Raw genomic sequence first — 20,887 nt, forward strand, 5'->3', positions numbered from 1 at the left:
TCGCAGACAAAAACGGGGAAGCTCAGGGGTGAATTAGAGGTGCTGTCGTGCCCGGGTCAAGGGCTAATGCGTGGTGTGCAGTCTATCCACCACAGGAGAGTCAGAGTGCAGTGTCTGTGTGACGTGACGCTATCTGGAAGTTCATGTGGAGTTTATGCTAGGTAATTTTTCTTCATTCTCAAATGGCTGAGAGCAAGTTATAATTTTATGCGGCAGTTTAGTCATGTCAGAACTTTATGTAAATACTTTGGAATAGCAGTTATTTTTGCAGAGGAGGAAATATTATATGGAAATTTACATGGGTAACAACAATACAATTTCCTTCTATAAATGCTTCCATTCTGTATATTAATGTTTGTACAATTGTGTTTTATAGGATGAGACGCCTGGAACCCCAAAGAAAAAGGAAACTAAGAGGAAGTTTAAGTTAGAACCTCATGAGGACCAGGTGTTCATGGATGGTAATGAGGTAGGTATTTGCAGGGGCAATCCCATGGCTTTGTAAAATGTAAATAGCTTAATCAAAATGTAGTAATAAAACATTTGCTTTGTTTATTTTTATTATTTTAGTTGCATTTATAAATATTTTAAGGACTTGGATAATAGCAAACCATTTTAAGAACAAAATAAATGTGTATGGAATTTGTATTGTTCTAGGATTCCATTATTTGGATTGTTCAAGGTGACTAAAATGTATTGCTGTTTTTAAAAGATTCTCTTGCTCATGATTTAGTAGCGCCTATAGGTTTTGTTACTGATGGTTATATTTTTTTTATATAAACTTTCAAAGGTATAATGCATTCTCTCTTTCCATGACTCTCTTGTAATCCTCAGTTTCTAGTGTCTTCTGTGATACATTTTTGTGCGTTTCTGATGGTTTATTAGCTCAGAGTTGTGTGTTCACAGTACCATAATCAGATTTTGAAAAATAACTATATTAAGCTTTGGAATGATCACAATTGTTTGTTTCTGTTCAACCAATAGCCTCCAAGTATGTATGGGGTCAAAGATCCTGACAGTAGAATATCTGAAAACCTAAAATATGCTATTATCTTTGTATATGGCATACAACAATGAAACTGTATAGATACAGAAACTTGTTTCGGGGGAACTTTCGGGTGGCAGACATATCTAGTTGCTATTATCAATGGCTCCACAACATTCAGCTATAAAATGCTAAATATCCTTTTTTTATAACACCATCTCTTATTAAGCATGGCTAAAACAGATATAGCTTTCTCCCCCTTCAAGATAACTTAAGGTATGTAGTGAAAAAATACTTCCATTATAATCATACTAGGGACTTCTTAAAGTGAAGGTCAATTTAGATGAATCGGTGCCCAGTTTTTAATAATCCTATTAAAAACAAGGGCACTTTAATTCATCAAAATTGACATTTCACTTGTTTTCTTTAAAAACTTACCTTTTAATCCTGACAGCTGCTCCAGTGATTCCCCCGGCCCTCGGAAGCCTCTTCATACGTCAGAATTGATGAATCTGGCTTCCTCCAATCACGGCTTCCCCTGGGGGAATCATGGCCTGGGGACATGATTTCTTCTTAACCTTTTCTATAACCAGTACTTAAATACTGAAATGTTCAATGTAGGTGGGGATAAACAGGCAAATGAGAGAATAAATGTAAAGGAAATATTTGTAAGCAAATTAATACACTCCAGCAGGTAAAATGGATCACTTGGAACACAGGAAAGAGGCGAAACGTTAACAGTACACTGTCCCTTTAACCCCTTAAATATGAAACTCAAATTTCTTTCATGATTAAGATAGAACATACGATTTTAAACAACTTTCCAATTTATTTCTTTTTCCAAATGGGTTCTTTTCTCTTACTATCATTTGTTGAAGGAGCAGCAATGCACTACTAGGATCTATCTGAACACATAAGGTGAGCCAATAACTAGTGGGCATTTATGTTCAGCAATCAACAGCTAGCTTCCAGTAGTGCTTTGCTGCTCCTAAGCCTACCTAAGTATTCTTTTCAACAAAGGGATACTAAGAGAATGATGCAAATTATATAATATAATTTAATTGTATTTTTTTTTTTATTTAAATAGCATGTTCTGTCTGAATCATAAAAGACAAAAATTGGGTTTCATGTCCCATTAAGGACTGGGAATTTTAGGGAATAACTTGCCCAAAGTGCTAGAGAATTTTTAGCAATTTTGCTATCAATCCATTTAAATAGACTTGTTTTTTTATTTACCTATCAAAACTATATATTTTTTTAGTAGACAACCAAGGTATTGATCTAGGCCCATTTTGGTATATATTTAATGCCACCAAATGTGATCATAAAAAATTATTATTAAAAAAATTATTTACACACAACTACTGCAATCATAAGGCAAATGGCAGTAAAAGCTTCTCTGGGTTCCCCTTTGTTCAGAAACGGCAGGCATACATGGCTTTGCAATTGTTTTTGGCAATTGTACCACACAATTTACTTACGTCATCGATTACCTTGTTATAATTCGTGTACATAGATAGACTCGGGAGCAGAACGGCACTATTGGAGCTAACTGGTGATTGGTGACTGCACATATGTCTTTTATCAGTGTCTCACCAGATGTGTTCAGCTAGCTCCCAGTAGTGTGTTCAGCTAGCTCCCACTAGTGCATTTGCCTTGCTGTAGCATCCCCATATCATCACTGATCCTCCACCAAATTTCTCTGGGTGTGAGACACTGTGGTTTGTACACCTATCCAGCTCCTCGTTTAACCATTAGACGACCAGATACTGGGCAAAGCTGAAAATTGACCGCCTCAGAGAAGATGACCTTACTTTAGTCTTTTGCAAACCTTAGCCTGGCTCCTCTTTGCTTTTTATTAATAAAGGGCTTTTTTAGCTTTGCATGACTTCAGCCCTGCCCCTTGGAGCCTGTTTCAAACTATCCTTGCCATGCACTTCACCCCAGCTACCATTTGCCATTCTTTTTATAGGTCACTTGTTGTCATCCAGCAGTGGTTGTGAGTGACATTCGAATGAGTTGGCGGTAATCCTGGCAGTGGAGTTGTTTTTGTTCACTGCCGGCGTTTAGCTTTGATGTCCCCAATGTCTGCTGCGTGATCTTGTTCTTATAAATGAACCACCTTCTTTGAAATTTTAAGGATGGAAGCAACCTGACGCTCACTGTATCCCTCTGCCAGTGAAGACAGAATTGAACCCTTCTTTTCCTCACTCAAAACTTTCAACTCTTTTGGCATGGTCAATAGTTATTTTCTTATTCCAATTACTTTTGAGGTACTACTAGCATGGGTTTTGTCATCCAGCTGGTCCAATTTCAAAAGGATAGGAATGAACACAGCAGTGTTTTGCATAATATAATAAATGCTCTGAATGAAAATGGTTTTATTTGGGAGAAATGTTGTTGGTAGTTTATAGAATAAAATAAAAATGTTAATTTTACTCAAACACGTACCTCTAAATAATAAAACCACAGAAACTGGGTGTTTTGCAGTGGTCTCTTAATTTTTTCCAAAGCTGTGTATGTGTGTGTATATATATATATATATATATATATTAGGGATGCACCGAAATGAAAATTCTGGACCGAAACCGATACCGAAAATTCAGGATGATCCTGGCCGAAAACCGAAACGAAACCGAAATTGTTTTTTTCTTTTTTAACTACAGTGTGTGTGTGTAGCTGAGAGAGCTTGTAGGCGGGAAAGCTCCAACAAATGGACATGGTCACTTGTACAGTAGGGCGTGATCTGCAGTGAAACTGGAGCTCTATAAGGGAGAGCGTGGTTATAGCCAGACAACAATATGAGGTAGACATGTGTTTTGTTTTTGGGTGTAGTTATCCGTGCGATGAGCGTGGCTGCACCTGATCGTCTCTCATCGTATCTCCGCCTAGTTCCTGGTTCGGGTCTCACACTTACCCGTCAGATTATATGTCCGGAGCCCCAAATGGAGTCTGCCTGTCACCTATCACCAGGACCACTGGACTTAGCTACAACCTTACGTGCAAGGTGGTTATAGAAAGTTACTGTGCTTTTTTGTATACACTGTCTGGTGGGTGCTAATTTCTACCAACTGTGTGCGAGCTTGGGGCTTATACTTATAAAGTGTGCACGCATATTTGCCTCAGGCGAATAGAATGTCTTCGCACAAGAGGCTGATGTATGAGCACTGTATATAAGGCTTAGATATTCACTGTGTGTGCTTAGGGCTGTTTCTGATAATATCAAGTGTTTATAAACATGTTACTTATCCTCCTTTGATATTTGTATTCACTATTCAGAACTTTGGTTTCCTTCTCTGCTGGTTTCAAATATCATCATGTAATGGTACTTATGTGTGTGCTCTGTGTACCATGCCAGTGCTGTGCTGCTCACCTTATGCTAAGGATAGACATGTAACTCAATAGAACAGGGGAGGGCTGTACATTTTTAGCCATTTTGGTCCTCTTTGGGCCGAAATTGGAATTGCACATTTTCGGCGGCCCAAATTTTGGTGCATCGCTAGTATTATTCTTTATTTAGTTCTGTGTAACAGAATCAGATTTAACCGTTTTTGTTTTGTTACCAATTATCAAAATAAAGTATAGTCCTAGAAAACTATTATTATATGCAAAACAGTAAGTCAAGTAATGAACTCAAACAGCAGCTCTAGGCTGGCATCAAATTTAAAATATGCTACACAATCATTTTGCCGAAAATAAAAGGCAAAAAAACCGAAAACCGAAATAACAAAAAATGCTATTTTCGGCCGAAACTTTCTGCGGCCGAAATTTCGGTGCATCCCTAATATATATATATATATTTATGTATGTATGTATGTATGTATATATATATATATATATATATATATATATATATATATACATATATATATACATATATATATACATACACACACACACACACACACACACACACACACACACACACACACACACACACACACACAGCTTTGGAAAAAAATTAAGAGACCACTGCAAAACACCCAGTTTCTGTGGTTTTATTATTTAGAGGTACGTGTTTGAGTAAAATTAACATTTCTCCTGTTAAGTGTGGTCAGTCCACGGGTCATCATTACTTCTGGGATATTAACTCCTCCCCAACAGGAAGTGCAAGAGGATTCACCCAGCAGAGCTGCTATATAGCTCCTCCCCTCTACGTCACACCCAGTCATTCTCTTGCACCCAACTAATAGATAGGATGTGTGAGAGGACTGTGGTGATTATACTTAGTTTTATACCTTCAATCAAAAGTTTGTTATTTTATAACAGCACCGGAGTGTGTTGTTCCTTCTCTGGTAGAGTTTGAAGAAGAATCTACCTGAGTTTTTTGTATGATTTTAGCCGGCGTAGTTAAGATCATATTGCTGTTCTCGGCCATCTGAGGAGAGGTAAACTTCAGATCAGGGGACAGCGGGCAGGTTAATCTGCAAAGAGGTATGTAGCAGCATATTATTTTCTGACAATGGAATTTGACTGAGAAAATTCTGCCATACCGATTTAATGTAATCTAACAGCCTTAAATGCAGTAGTAGCAACTGGTATCAGGCTGTCATGTATGTATATTTTACAATTCAGTATTCTGGGGAATGACACTTCACTGGGATAATACTGTATGCATAAGACTTTAGCCTAATTTGCAGTGACTAGCAACAGGCTTTCTAATGTCATTTCATTTATTTGATGTTAAACGTTTTTGCTGGCATGTTAAATCGTTTAATTTTCTGAGGTACTGGGTGAAAAAATGTTTTGGGCACTGTTTTTTTCCACTTGGCAGTCGTTTTATTTAATTTAAGACAGTTTACTGATCTCCCTCACTGTTGTGTGTGAGGGGGAGGGGCTTATTTTGGCGCTTTTGCTACGCATCAAAAAATTCAGTCAGAAGTTTCTTGTCTTCCCTGCATGATCCGGTTCGTCTCTACAGAGCTCAGGGGTCTTCAAAACTTATTTTGAGGGAGGTATTCACTCACAGCAGAGCTGTGAGGTTGTAGCTGACTGTGATAAAAAAACGTTTATTTCTGTACTTTTTTTTTTTTTTTTTTTCTGCTATCAGGGTTAGTTATCCATTGCTAATGGGGGCAATCCTTTGCTAAAATTGTGTATTTACCGTAAAAGATTGATGTTATAGTTTGTTCTCAACTGTGCTTCTTAAAGGCACAGTACGTTTTCATATTATTGTAAATTACTTTGAAAAGTATTTCCAAGTTGCTAGTTTAATTGCTAGTGTGTTAAACATGTCTGACTCAGAGGAATATCTCTGTGCTATATGTGCTAAAGCCAAAGTGGAGCCCAATAGAAATTTATGTACTAATTGCATTGATGCTACTTTAAATAAAAGTCAATCTGTACAAATTGAACATATTTCACCAAACAACGAGGGGAGAGTTATGCCGACTAACTCGCCTCACGTGTCAGTACCTGCATCTCCCGCTCGGGAGGTGCATGATATTGTAGCGCCGAGTACATCAGGGCGGCCATTACAAATCACATTACAGGATATGGCTAATGTTATGACTGAAGTTTTGGCTAAATTACCAGAACTAAGAGGTAAGCGTGATCACTCTGGGGTGAGAACAGAGTGCGCTGTTGATAATAGGGCCATGTCTGATACTGCGTCACAGTATGCTGAACATGAGGACGGAGAGCTTCAATCAGCAGGTGACGGTTCTGATCCCAATAGAATGGATTCAGACATTTCTAATTTTAAGTTTAAACTCGAAAACCTCCGTGTACTGTTAGGGGAGGTTTTAGCAGCTCTAAATGATTGTAACACCGTTGCAATCCCAGAGAAATTATGTAGGCTGGATAGATACTATGCGGTACCGGCGAGTACTGACGTATTTCCTATACCTAAGAGGCTTACAGAGATAATTGCTAAGGAGTGGGATAGGCCCGGTGTACCCTTTTCTTCTGTTAAGTGTGATCAGTCCACGGGTCATCATTACTTGTGGGATATTAACTGCTCCCCTACAGGAAGTGCAAGAGGATTCACCCAGCAGAGTTGCTATATAGCTCCTCCCCTCTACGTCACCTCCAGTCATTCTCTTGCACCCAACGACTAGATAGGATGTGTGAGAGGACTATGGTGATATATTTAGTTTTTATATCTTCAATCAAAAGTTTGTTATTTTATAATAGCACCGGAGTGTGTTATTCCTTCTCTGGTAGAATTTGAAGAAGAATCTACCTGAGTTTTTCTATGATTTTAGCCGGAGTAGTTAAGATCATATTGCTGTTTCTCGGCCATCTGAGGAGTGAGGTAAACTTCAGATCAGGGGACAGCAGGCAGATTAATCTGCAAAGAGGTATGTAGCAGTTTATTATTTTCTGACATGGAATTGATGAGAAAATCCTGCCATACCGTTATAATGTAAACTCAGCCTTGAATGCAGTAGATGTAGCTGATATCAGGCTGTCATGTATGTATATTTTACACTTCAGTTTTCTGGGAAATGGTACTTCTCTGGCTTTTAAACTGTATACATAGACTTAACCTATTTTGCAGGGACTTGCAATAGGTTTTAAATGACAATTAATTATTGAGGTAAAATGTTTTTTTGCTGGCATGTAAAAACGTTTTTTTCTCTGAGGTACTGGGTGAAAAAATGTTTTGGGCACTTTTTTTCCACTTGGCAATAGTTTTGATTTAAATTAGAGCAGTTCACTGATCCCTCTCACTGTTATGTGTGTGGGGGAGGGGCCATTTTGGTGCTTTCACTATGCATCAGAAAAACTCAGTCAGAGGTTCATTTTCTTCCTGCATGATCCGGTTCATCTCTACAGAGTTCAGGGATCTCAAGAGTCTTTTTTGAGGGAAGTAATCATACAGCAGAGCTGTGCTGATTGTATTGACTGTGATATAAAAAACGTTTATTTGTGTATTTTTTTTCTGCTGCCTGGGTTAGTTATCATTTGCTGAGGGGAACAATCCTTTGCTAAAACTGTATATTCTGACAAAGATTGATGCTATAACTTAATTATTTTATCTGTTATAATATTTTTCTGTGCTTCTTAAAGGCACAGTTCGTTTTCATATTATTTGTAAATTACTTTGAAAAGTATTTCCAAGTTGCTGTTTATTTGCTAGTGTGTTAAACATGTCTGATTCAGAGGAAGATATCTGTGCTATATGTGTTAATGCCAAAGTGGAGCCCAATAGAAATTTATGTACTAAATGTATTGATGCTACTTTAAAAAATAGTCAATCTGTACAAATTGAACATATTTCACCAAACAACGAGGGGAGAGTTATGCCGACTAACTCGCCTCACGTGTCAGTACCTGCATCTCCCGCTCAGGAGGTGCGTGATATTGTAGCGCCGAGTGCATCTGGGCGGCCATTACAAATCACATTACAAGATATGGCTACTGTTATGACTGAAGTTTTGGCTAAACTACCAGAACTAAGAGGTAAACGTGATCACTCTGGGATGAGAACAGAGTGCGCTGATAATGCAAGGGCCATGTCTGATACTGCGTCACAGTTTGCAGAACATGAAGACGGAGAGCTTCATTCTGTGGGTGACGGTTCTGATCCAAATAAACTGTACTCAGACATTTCAAATTTTAAATTTAAGCTTGAGAACCTCCGTGTGTTACTAGGGGAGGTATTAGCGGCTCTGAATGATTGTAACACAGTTGCAATCCCAGAAAAAATGTTTAGGTTGGATAAATATTTTGCGGTACCGACGAGTACTGACGTTTTTCCTATACCTAAGAGACTTACTGACATTGTTACTAAGGAGTGGGATAGACCCGGTGTGCCTTTCTCACCCCCTCCTATATTCAGAAAAATGTTTCCAATAGACGCCGCCACACGGGACTTATGGCAGATGGTCCCTAAGGTGGAGGGAGCAGTTTCTTCTTTAGCTAAGCGTACCACTATCCCAGTGGAGGATAGCTGTGCTTTTTCAGATCCAATGGATAAAAAATTAGAGGGTTACCTTAAGAAAATGTTTGTTCAACAAGGGTTTATATTGCAACCTCTTGCATGTATTGCACCTGTCACGGCTGCAGCAGCATTTTGGTTTGAGTCTCTGGAAGAGACACTTCAATCATCCACACTAGATGACATCACACACAAACTTAAATTCCTTAAGTTAGCTAATTCATTTATTTCAGATGCCGTAGTACATTTAACTAAACTTGCGGCTAAAAATTCAGGATTCGCCATTCAGGCACGCAGAGCTCTGTGGCTAAAATCCTGGTCAGCTGATGTTACGTCTAAATCTAAATTGCTTAATATTCCTTTCAAAGGGCAGACCTTATTCGGGCCCGGCTTGAAAGAGATTATTGATGACATTACAGGAGGTAAAGGTCATGCCCTGCCTCAGGACAAGGCCAAAGCCAAGGCTAGACAGTCCAATTTTCGTTCCTTTCGTAATTTCAAAGCAGGAGCAGCATCAACTTCCTCTGCACCAAAACAGGAAGGAGCTGTTGCTCGCTACAGACAAGGCTGGAAACCTAACCAGTCCTGGAACAGGGGCAAACAGGCCAGAAAACCTGCTGCTGCCCCTAAGACAGCATGAATTGAGGGCCCCCGATCCGGGACCGGATCTAGTGGGGGGCAGACTTTCCCTCTTCGCCCAGGCTTGGGCAAGAGATGTTCAGGATCCCTGGGCGTTAGAGATCATATCTCAGGGATACCTTCTGGACTTCAAATCCTCTCCCCCAAGAGGGAGATTTCATCTGTCAAGCGTTTCTACGCTGCGTACAAGATCTTTTATTAATGGGAGTGATCCATCCAGTTCCGCGGTTGGAACAAGGACAAGGGTTTTACTCAAATCTGTTTGTAGTTCCCAAAAAAGATTGAACCTTCAGGCCAATCTTGGATTTAAAGATCCTAAACAAATTCCTAAGAGTTCCATCGTTCAAGATGGAAACTATTCGAACAATTTTGCCCATGATCCAAGAGGGTCAGTACTTGACCACAGTGGATTTAAAGGATGCTTACCTTCACATACCGATTCACAGAAGTCATTACCGGTATCTAAGGTTTGCCTTTTTATACAGGCATTACCAGTTTGTAGCTCTTCCATTCGGACTGGCTACGGCTCCAAGAATCTTCACAAAGGTTCTGGGCACTCTTCTGGCGGTACTAAGACCGCGAGGAATTTCAGTAGCTCCGTACTTAGACGACATACTGATACAAGCTTCAAGCTTTCAAACTGCCAAATCTCATACAGAGATAGTACTGGCATTTCTAAGGTCGCATGGATGGAAAGTGAACGAAGAGAAAAGTTCTCTCTTTCCACTCACAAGAGTTCCCTTCCTGGGGACTCTGATAGATTCTGTAGAAATGAAGATTTACCTGACAGAGGACAGGTTAACAAAACTTCAAAGTGCATGCCGTGTCCTTCATTCCATTCAAGAGACCAGAAATTCTCTTCTATGGTGGCTTTATCGGCCACATCTGTCCAGGGGAATGCCATTCAGCAGGCCAGACTGGTCAATTGTAACAACAGACGCCAGCCTACTAGGTTGGGGCGCTGTCTGGAATTCTCTGAAGGCTCAGGGACTATGGAATCAGGAGGAGAGTCTTCTTCCAATAAACATTCTGGAATTGAGAGCAGTCCTCAATGCTCTTCTGGCTTGGCCCCAGTTAGCAACTCGGGGGTTCATCAGGTTCCAGTCGGACAACATCACGACTGTAGCTTATATCAACCATCAGGGAGGGACAAGAAGCTCCCTAGCAATGATGGAAGTATCGAAGATAATTCGCTGGGCAGAGTCTCACTCTTGCCACCTGTCTGCAATCCACATCCCGGGAGTGGAGAACTGGGAGGCGGATTTCTTAAGTCGTCAGACTTTTCATCCGGGGGAGTGGGAACTTCATCCAGAGGTCTTTGCCCAAATACTTCGACGTTGGGGCAAACCAGAGATAGATCTCATGGCGTCTCGACAGAACGCCAAGCTTCCGCGCTACGGGTCCAGATCCAGGGATCCGGGAGCGGTCCTGATAGATGCCTTGACAGCACCATGGACCTTCAGGATGGCTCATGTGTTTCCACCTTTCCCGATGCTTCCTCGATTGATTGCCAGAATCAAACAGGAGAAAGCATCAGTGATTCTAATAGCGCCTGCATGGCCACGCAGGACTTGGTATACAGATCTGGTGGACATGTCATTCTGTCCACCTTGGTCGTTACCTCTGAAACAGGACCTTCTGATTCAGGGTCCTTTCAAACATCAAAATCTAACTTCTCTGAAGCTGACTGCTTGGAAATTGAACGCTTGATCTTATCAAAGCGTGGTTTTTCTGAGTCAGTTATTGATACCTTAATACAGGCTAGGAAGCCTGTTACCAGAAAGATTTACCATAAAATATGGCGTAAATACCTATATTGGTGCGAATCCAAAGGTTACTCTTGGAGTAAGGTTAGGATTCCTAGGATATTGTCTTTTCTACAAGAAGGTTTAGAAAAGGGGTTATCCGCTAGTTCCTTAAAGGGACAGATCTCAGCTCTGTCCATTCTGTTACACAAGCGTCTGTCAGAAGTTCCAGACGTTCAGGCTTTTTGTCAGGCTTTGGCCAGGATTAAACCTGTGTTTAAAGCTGTGGCTCCACCATGGAGTTTAAACCTTGTTCTTAACGTTTTACAGGGTGTTCCGTTTGAACCCCTTCATTCCATTGATATAAAGTTGTTATCTTGGAAAGTTCTATTTTTAATGGCTATTTCCTCGGCTCGAAGAGTCTCTGAGTTATCAGCCTTACATTGTGATTCTCCTTATTTGATTTTTCACTCGGATAAGGTAGTTCTGCGTACTAAGCCTGGGTTCTTACCTAAGGTAGTCACTAACAGGAATATCAATCAGGAGATTGTTGTTCCATCCTTGTGCCCAAATCCTTCTTCGAGGAAGGAACGTCTTTTGCACAATTTGGATGTAGTTCGTGCCCTTAAATTTTATTTACAGGCAACTAAAGATTTTCGACAAACGTCTTCCCTGTTTGTCGTTTACTCTGGTCAGAGGAGAGGTCAAAAAGCTTCTGCTACCTCTCTCTCTTTTTGGCTTCGTAGCATAATTCGTTTAGCTTATGAGACTGCTGGACAGCAGCCTCCTGAAAGAATTACAGCTCATTCCACTAGAGCTGTGGCTTCCACTTGGGCCTTTAAGAATGAGGCCTCTGTTGAACAGATTTGCAAGGCTGCAACTTGGTCTTCGCTTCATACTTTTTCCAAATTTTACAAATTTGACACTTTTGCTTCCTCGGAGGCTATTTTTGGGAGAAAGGTTCTTCAGGCAGTGGTTCCTTCTGTATAAAGAGCCTGCCTATCCCTCCCGTCATCCGTGTACTTTTGCTTTGGTATTGGTATCCCACAAGTAATGATGACCCGTGGACTGATCACACTTAACAGAAGAAAACATAATTTATGCTTACCTGATAAATTCCTTTCTTCTGTAGTGTGATCAGTCCACGGCCCGCCCTGTTTTTTAAGGCAGGTAAATATTTTTTAAATTATACTCCAGTCACCACTACACCCTTGGCTTCTCCTTTCTCGTTGGTCCTTGGTCGAATGACTGGAGGTGACGTAGAGGGGAGGAGCTATATAGCAACTCTGCTGGGTGAATCCTCTTGCACTTCCTGTAGGGGAGCAGTTAATATCCCACAAGTAATGATGACCCGTGGACTGATCACACTACAGAAGAAAGGAATTTATCAGGTAAGCATAAATTATGTTTTCCCCCCCTCCTGTGTTTAGAAAAATGTTTCCAATAGACGCCACCACACGGGACTTATGGCAGACGGTCCCTAAGGTGGAGGGAGCGGTTTCTACTCTGGCTAAGCGTACCACTATCCCGGTGGAGGATAGCTGTGCCTTTTCAGATCCAATGGATAAAAAATTAGAGGGTTACCTTAAGAAAATGTTTGTTCAACAAGGTTTTATATTGCAACCCCTTGCATGTATTGCGTCTGTCACGGCCGCGGCCGCTTTTTGGTCCGAGTCCCTGGAAGAGACTCTTGACTCAATAACTATAGATGAGATTTCAAACAAGCTTAAGACACTTAAGCTAGCTAATTCATTTATTTCGGATGCCGTAGTACATTTAACTAAACTTACGGCCTAGAATTCCGGATTCGCCATTCAGGCACGCAGAGCACTGTGGCTAAAATCCTGGTCAGCTGACGTTACTTCTAAATCTAAATTACTTAACATACCTTTCAAAGGGCAGACCTTATTCGGGCCCGGGTTGAAAGAAATTATCGCTGACATTACAGGAGGTAAGGGCCATGCCCTGCCTCAAGACAAAGCCAAACCTAAGGCTAGACAGTCTAATTTTCGTTCCTTTCGGAATTTCAAAGCAGGAGCAGCATCAACTTCCTCTGCACCAAAACAGGAAGGAGCTGTTGCTCGCTACAGACAAGGCTGGAGACCTAACCAGTCCTGGAACAAGGGCAAGCAGGCCAGGAAACCTGCTGCTGCCCCTAAGACAGCATGAATTGAGGGCCCCCGATCCGGGAACGGATCTAGTGGGGGGCAGACTTTCTCTCTTCGCCCAGGCTTGGGCAAGAGATGTCCAGGATCCCTGGGCGTTAGAGATCATATCTCAGGGATACCTTCTGGACTTCAAATCCTCTCCCCCAAAAGGGAGATTTCATCTGTCAAGGTTGTCAACAAACCAAATAAAGAAAGAGGAGTTTCTACGCTGTGTACAAGATCTTTTACTAATGGGAGTGATCCATCCGGTTCCGCGGTCGGAACAAGGACAAGGGTTTTACTCAAATCTGTTTGTGGTTCCCAAAAAAGAGGGAACTTTCAGGCCAATCCTGGATTTAAAAATCCTTAACAAATTCCTAAGAGTTCCATCGTTCAAAATGGAAACTATTCGGACAATCTTACCCATGATCCAAAAGGGTCAGTACATGACCACAGTGGATTTAAAGGATGCTTACCTTCACATACCGATTCACAAAGATCATTACCGGTATCTAAGGTTTGCCTTCCTAGACAGGCATTACCAGTTTGTAGCTCTTCCATTCGGATTGGCTACGGCTCCAAGAATCTTCACAAAGGTTCTGGGTGCTCTTCTGGCGGTACTAAGACCGCGAGGAATTTCGGTAGCTCCGTACCTAGACGACATTCTGATACAAGCTTCAAGCTTTCAAACTGCCAAGTCTCATACAGAGTTAGTACTGGCATTTCTAAGGTCGCATGGATGGAAGGTGAACGAAAAGAAGAGTTCTCTCTTTCCATTCACAAGAGTTCCCTTCTTGGGGACTCTTATAGATTCTGTAGAAATGAAGATTTACCTGACAGAAGACAGGTTAACAAAGCTTCAAAATGCATGCCGTGTCCTTCATTCCATTCAACACCCGTCAGTAGCTCAATGCATGGAGGTGATCGGCTTAATGGTAGCGGCAATGGACATAGTACCCTTTGCACGCCTACATCTCAGACCGCTGCAATTGTGCATGCTAAGTCAGTGGAATGGGGATTACTCAGACTTGTCCCCTACTCTGAATCTGGATCAAGAGACCAGAAATTCTCTTCTATGGTGGCTTTCTCGGCCACATCTGTCCAGGGGGATGCCATTCAGCAGGCCGGACTGGACAATTGTAACAACAGACGCCAGCCTACTAGGTTGGGGCGCTGTCTGGAATTCTCTGAAGGCTCAGGGACAATGGAATCAGGAGGAGAGTCTCCTACCAATAAACATTCTGGAATTGAGAGCAGTTCTCAATGCCCTTCTGGCTTGGCCCCAGTTATCAACTCGGGGGTTCATCAGGTTTCAGTCGGACAACATCACGACTGTAGCTTACATCAACCATCAGGGAGGGACAAGAAGCTCCCTAGCAATGATGGAAGTATCAAAAATAATTCGCTGGGCAGAGTCTCACTCTTGCCACCTGTCAGCAATCCACATCCCGGGAGTGGAGAACTGGGAGGCGGATTTCCTAAGTCGTCAGACTTTTCATCCGGGGGAGTGGGAACTTCATCCGGAGGTCTTTGCCCAAATACTTCGACGTTGGGGCAAACCAGAGATAGATCTCATGGCGTCTCGACAGAACGCCAAGCTTCCTCGTTACGGGTCCAGATCCAGGGATCCGGGAGCGGTTCTGATAGATGCTTTGACAGCACCTTGGACCTTCGGGATGGCTTATGTGTTTCCACCCTTCCCGATGCTTCCTCGATTGATTGCCAGAATCAAACAGGAGAGAGCATCAGTGATTCTAATAGCGCCTGCATGGCCACGCAGGACTTGGTATGCAGATCTAGTGGACATGTCATCCTGTCCACCTTGGTCGCTACCTCTGAAACAGGACCTTCTGATCCAGGGTCCCTTCAAACATCAAAATCTAATTTCTCTGAAGCTGACTGCTTGGAAATTGAACGCTTGATTTTATCAAAACGTGGTTTTTCTGAGTCAGTTATTGATACCTTAATACAGGCTAGGAAGACTGTTACCAGAAAGATTTACCATAAGATATGGCGCAAATACTTATATTGGTGCAAATCCAAGAGTTACTCATGGAGTAAGGTTAGGATTCCGAGGATATTGTCTTTTCTACAAGAAGGTTTAGAAAAGGGTTTATCCGCTAGTTCCTTAAAGGGACAGATTTCAGCTCTGTCCATTCTTTTACACAAACGTCTGTCAGAAGTTCCGGACGTTCAAGCTTTTCTTCTGTTATGTGTGATCAGTCCACGGGTCATCATTACTTCTGGGACATAACTCCTCCCCAACAGGAAATGCAAGAGGATTCACCCAGCAGAGCTGCATATAGCTCCTCCCCTCTACGTCAGTCCCAGTCATTCTCTTGCACCCAACGACTAGATAGGATGTGTGAGAGGACTATGGTGATTATACTTAGTTTTTATGACTTCAATCAAAAGTTTGTTATTTTAAAATAGCACCGGAGCGTGTTATTACTTCTCTGGCAGAGTTTGAGGAAGAATCTGACAGAGATTTTTTACTATGATTTTAACCGGAGTCGTTAAGATCATATTGCTGTTCTCGACCATCTGAGGGAGGTAAAGGCTTCAGATCAGGGGACAGCGGGCAGATGAATCTGCATTGAGGTATGTGGCAGTTTTTATTTTCTGAATGGAATTGATGAGAAAAGCCTGCCATACCGTTAAAATGACATGTATGTATACACTTCAGTATTCTGGGGATGGTATTTCACCGGAACTACTGTGTTAAGGTCACTAATCCTTTTAATAACTATTCTCATGTTAAACGTTTTTGCTGGAATGTAGAATCGTTTACATTGCTGAGGTACTGTGTGAATAAATGTTTGGGCATTATTTTCCACTTGGCAGTTTTTTGCTTTAATTGTGACAGTTTCGTTTCTCTTCACTGCTGTGTGGGAGAGGGAGGGGCCGTTTTTGGCGCTCTTTGCTACGCATCAAAAAATTCCAGTCAGCTACTTTTATATGTCCTGCATGATCCGGTTCATTTCTGACAGATCTCAGGGGTCTTCAAACTTCTTTGAAGGGAGGTAAATTCTCTCAGCAGAGCTGTGAGAATTCTTATAGTGACTGTGTATAAAAAACGTTGTTTTGTTTTCTTATGTACAAATTTAATTAGTGTTGTTTTTTACTAATGGGAACAAACCTTTGCTAAAAGTTGTGTTGTTTTAAAATTTGATGCAATAACTGTTTTTCAGTTCATTATTTCAACTGTCATTTAATCGTTAGTACCTCTTTGAGGCACAGTACGTTTTTTTGCTAAAAAAGATTATAACCAAGTTGTAAGTTTTTTGCTAGTGTGTTAAACATGTCTGACTCAGAGGAAGATATCTGTGTCATTTGTTCCAATGCCAAGGTGGAGCCCAATAGAAATTTATGTACTAACTGTATTGATGCTACTTTAAATAAAAGTCAATCTGTACAATGTGAACAAATTTCACCAAACAGCGAGGGGAGAGTTATGCCGACTAACTCGCCTCACGCGACAGTACCTGCATCTCCCGCCCGGGAGGTGCGTGATATTTTGGCGCCTAGTACATCTGGGCGGCCATTACAGATAACATTACAAGATATGGCTACTGTTATGACTGAAGTTTTGTCTAAATTACCTGAACTAAGAGGCAAGCGTGATCACTCTGGGGTGAGAACAGAGTGCGCTGACAATGCTAGGGCCATGTCTGATACTGCGTCACAGCTCGCAGAGCATGAGGACGGAGAGCTTCATTCTGTGGGTGACGGTTCTGATCCAAACAGATTGGACTCAGATATTTCAAATTTTAAATTTAAATTGGAGAACCTCCGTGTACTACTAGGGGAGGTCTTAGCAGCTCTCAACGATTGTAACACTGTTGCAATACCAGAGAAACTGTGTAGGTTGGATAAATACTTTGCGGTACCGGCGAGTACTGACGTTTTTCCTATACCTAAGAGACTAACTGAAATTGTTACTAAGGAGTGGGATAGACCCGGTGTGCCGTTCTCACCCCCTCCAATATTTAGAAAGATGTTTCCAATAGACGCCACCACTCGGGACTTATGGCAAACGGTCCCCAAGGTGGAGGGAGCAGTTTCTACTTTAGCTAAGCGTACCACTATCCCGGTGGAGGATAGCTGTGCTTTCTCAGATCCAATGGATAAAAAATTAGAGGGTTACCTTAAGAAAATGTTTGTTCAACAAGGTTTTATATTACAACCCCTTGCATGTATCGCGCCGATTACGGCTGCGGCAGCATTTTGGATTGAGTCGCTGGAAGAGAACCTTAGTTCCTCTACGCTAGACGACATTACGGACAGGCTTAGAGTCCTTAAACTAGCTAATTCTTTCATTTCGGAGGCCGTAGTACATTTAACCAAACTTACGGCTAAGAACTCAGGATTCGCCATACAGGCACGCAGGGCACTGTGGCTAAAATCCTGGTCAGCTGATGTTACTTCTAAGTCCAAATTACTTAATATACCTTTCAAGGGGCAGTCCTTATTCGGGCCCGGTTTGAAAGAAATTATCGCTGACATTACGGGAGGTAAGGGCCACGCCCTACCTCAAGACAAGGCCAAAGCTAAGGCTAGACAGTCTAATTTTCGTCCCTTTCGGAATTTCAAAACAGGAGCAGCATCAACCTCCACTGCACCAAAACAGGAAGGAGCTGTTGCTCGTTACAGGCAAGGCTGGAAGCCTAACCAGTCCTGGAACAAAAGCAAGCAGGCCAGGAAACCTGCTGCTGCCCCAAAGACAGCATGAATTGAGAGCCCCCGATCCGGGACCGGATCTAGTAGGGGGCAGACTCTCTCTCTTCGCCCAGGCCTGGGCAAGAGATGTTCAGGATCCCTGGGCACTAGAGATCATATCTCAGGGATACCTTCTAGACTTCAAATTATCTCCCCCAAGAGGGAGATTTCATCTGTCAAGGTTGTCAACAAACCAGTTAAAGAAAGAAGCGTTTCTACGCTGCGTACAAGATCTGTTAACAATGGGAGTGATCCATCCGGTTCCGTGGTCGGAACAAGGACAAGGGTTCTACTCAAACCTGTTTGTGGTTCCCAAAAAAGAGGGAACTTTCAGGCCAATCTTAGATTTAAAGACTCTAAACAAATTCCTAAGAGTTCCATCGTTCAAAATGGAAACTATTCGGACTATTTTACCCATGATCCAAGAGGGTCAGTTCATGACCACAGTGGATTTAAAGGATGCTTACCTTCACATACCGATCCACAAAGATCATCACCGGTATCTAAGGTTTGCCTTCTTAGACAGGCACTACCAGTTTGTAGCTCTTCCATTCGGATTGGCTACGGCTCCAAGAATCTTCACAAAGGTTCTGGGTGCCCTTCTAGCGGTACTAAGACCGCGAGGGATTTCGGTAGCTCCGTACCTAGACGACATTCTAATACAAGCTTCAAGCTTTCAAACTGCCAAGTCTCATACAGAGTTAGTTCTGGCATTTCTAAGGTCGCATGGATGGAAAGTGAACGAAAAGAAGAGTTCTCTCTTTCCTCTCACAAGAGTTCCATTCTTGGGGACTCTTATAGATTCTGTAGAAATGAAGATTTACCTGACAGAAGACAGGTTAACAAAACTTCAAAATGCATGCCGCGTCCTTCATTCCATTCAACACCCGTCAGTAGCTCAATGCATGGAGGTGATCGGCTTAATGGTAGCGGCAATGGACATAGTACCTTTTGCACGCCTACACCTCAGACCGCTGCAACTATGCATGCTAAGTCAGTGGAATGGGGATTACTCAGATTTGTCCCCTACTCTGAATCTGAATCAAGAGACCAGAAATTCTCTTCTATGGTGGCTTCATCGGCCACACCTGTCCAGGGGAATGCCATTCAGCAGGCCAGACTGGACAATTGTAACAACAGACGCCAGCCTACTAGGTTGGGGCGCTGTCTGGAATTCTCTGAAGGCTCAGGGACTATGGAATCAGGAGGAGAGTCTCCTTCCAATAAACATTCTGGAATTGAGAGCAGTTCTCAATGCCCTTCTGGCTTGGCCCCAGTTAATAACTCGGGGGTTCATCAGGTTTCAGTCGGACAACATCACGACTGTAGCTTACATCAACCATCAGGGAGGGACAAGAAGCTCCCTAGCAATGATGGAAGTATCAAAGATAATTCGCTGGGCAGAGTCTCACTCTTGCCACCTATCAGCAATCCACATCCCGGGAGTGGAGAACTGGGAGGCGGATTTCTTGAGTCGCCAGACTCTTCATCCGGGGGAGTGGGAACTTCATCCGGAGGTCTTTGCCCAAATACTTCGACGTTGGGGCAAACCAGAGATAGATCTCATGGCGTCTCGCCAGAACGCCAAACTTCCTCGCTACGGGTCCAGATCCAGGGATCCGGGAGCAGTTCTGATAGATGCTTTGACAGCACCTTGGAACTTCAGGATGGCTTATGTGTTTCCACCCTTCCCGCTGCTTCCTCGATTGATTGCCAAAATCAAACAGGAGAGAGCATCAGTAATTCTAATAGCACCTGCTTGGCCACGCAGGACTTGGTATGCAGATCTAGTGGACATGTCATCCTGTCCGCCTTGGTCTCTACCTCTGAGACAGGACCTTCTGATACAGGGTCCATTCAAACATCAAAATCTAACTTCTCTGAAGCTGACTGCTTGGAAATTGAACGCTTGATTTTATCAAAACGTGGTTTTTCTGAGTCGGTTATTGATACCCTGATTCAGGCTAGGAAGCCTGTTACCAGAAGGATTTACCATAAAATATGGCGGAAATACCTATACTGGTGCGAATCCAAAGGTTACTCCTGGAGTAAGGTTAGGATCGCTAGGATATTGTCTTTTCTACAAGAAGGTTTAGAAAAGGGTTTATCAGCTAGTTCATTAAAGGGACAGATTTCAGCTCTGTCCATCTTGTTACACAGACGTCTGTCAGAAAATCCAGACGTCCAGTCCTTTTGTCAGGCTTTAGCTAGGATCAAGCCTGTGTTTAAAGCTGTTGCTCCACCATGGAGTTTAAACTTAGTTCTTAACGTTTTACAGGGTGTTCCGTTTGAACCCCTTCATTCCATTGATATAAAAATGTTATCTTGGAAAGTTCTGTTTTTAATGGCTATTTCCTCGGCTCGAAGAGTCTCTGAGTTATCAGCCTTACATTGTGATTCCCCTTATCTGATTTTTCACTCAGACAAGGTAGTTCTGCGTACTAAACCTGGGTTCTTACCTAAGGTAGTCTCTAACAGGAACATCAATCAAGAGATTGTTGTCCCATCCTTGTGTCCAAATCCTTCTTCAAAGAAGGAACGTCTTTTACACAATCTGGATGTAGTTCGTGCCCTCAAGTTCTACTTGCAGGCAACTAAAGATTTTCGCCAAACTTCTTCCTTGTTTGTCGTTTACTCTGGACAGAGGAGAGGTCAAAAAGCTTCTGCTACCTCTCTCTCTTTTTGGCTTCGTAGCATAATACGTTTAGCCTATGAGACTGCTGGACAGCAGCCTCCTGAAAGAATTACAGCTCACTCCACTAGAGCT

At 42.2% G+C, this 20,887-nt stretch overlaps 1 protein-coding gene across 1 annotated transcript in view; it reads left to right on the forward strand.

Annotated features, from left to right (window-relative positions):
• SEC62 (SEC62 homolog, preprotein translocation factor) overlaps positions 1–20,887 on the forward strand; it is a 172,745-nt gene that overhangs the window by 86,234 nt on the left and 65,624 nt on the right. The window contains exon 5 of the mRNA XM_053710122.1: positions 377–469. Coding sequence (XP_053566097.1) covers positions 377–469 — 93 coding nt within the window. The remainder of the gene's footprint in view (positions 1–376; positions 470–20,887) is intronic.

The sequence above is a fragment of the Bombina bombina genome, chromosome 4, assembly GCF_027579735.1.
Source record: "Bombina bombina isolate aBomBom1 chromosome 4, aBomBom1.pri, whole genome shotgun sequence".
NCBI classification, from domain to species: Eukaryota; Metazoa; Chordata; class Amphibia; order Anura; family Bombinatoridae; genus Bombina; species Bombina bombina.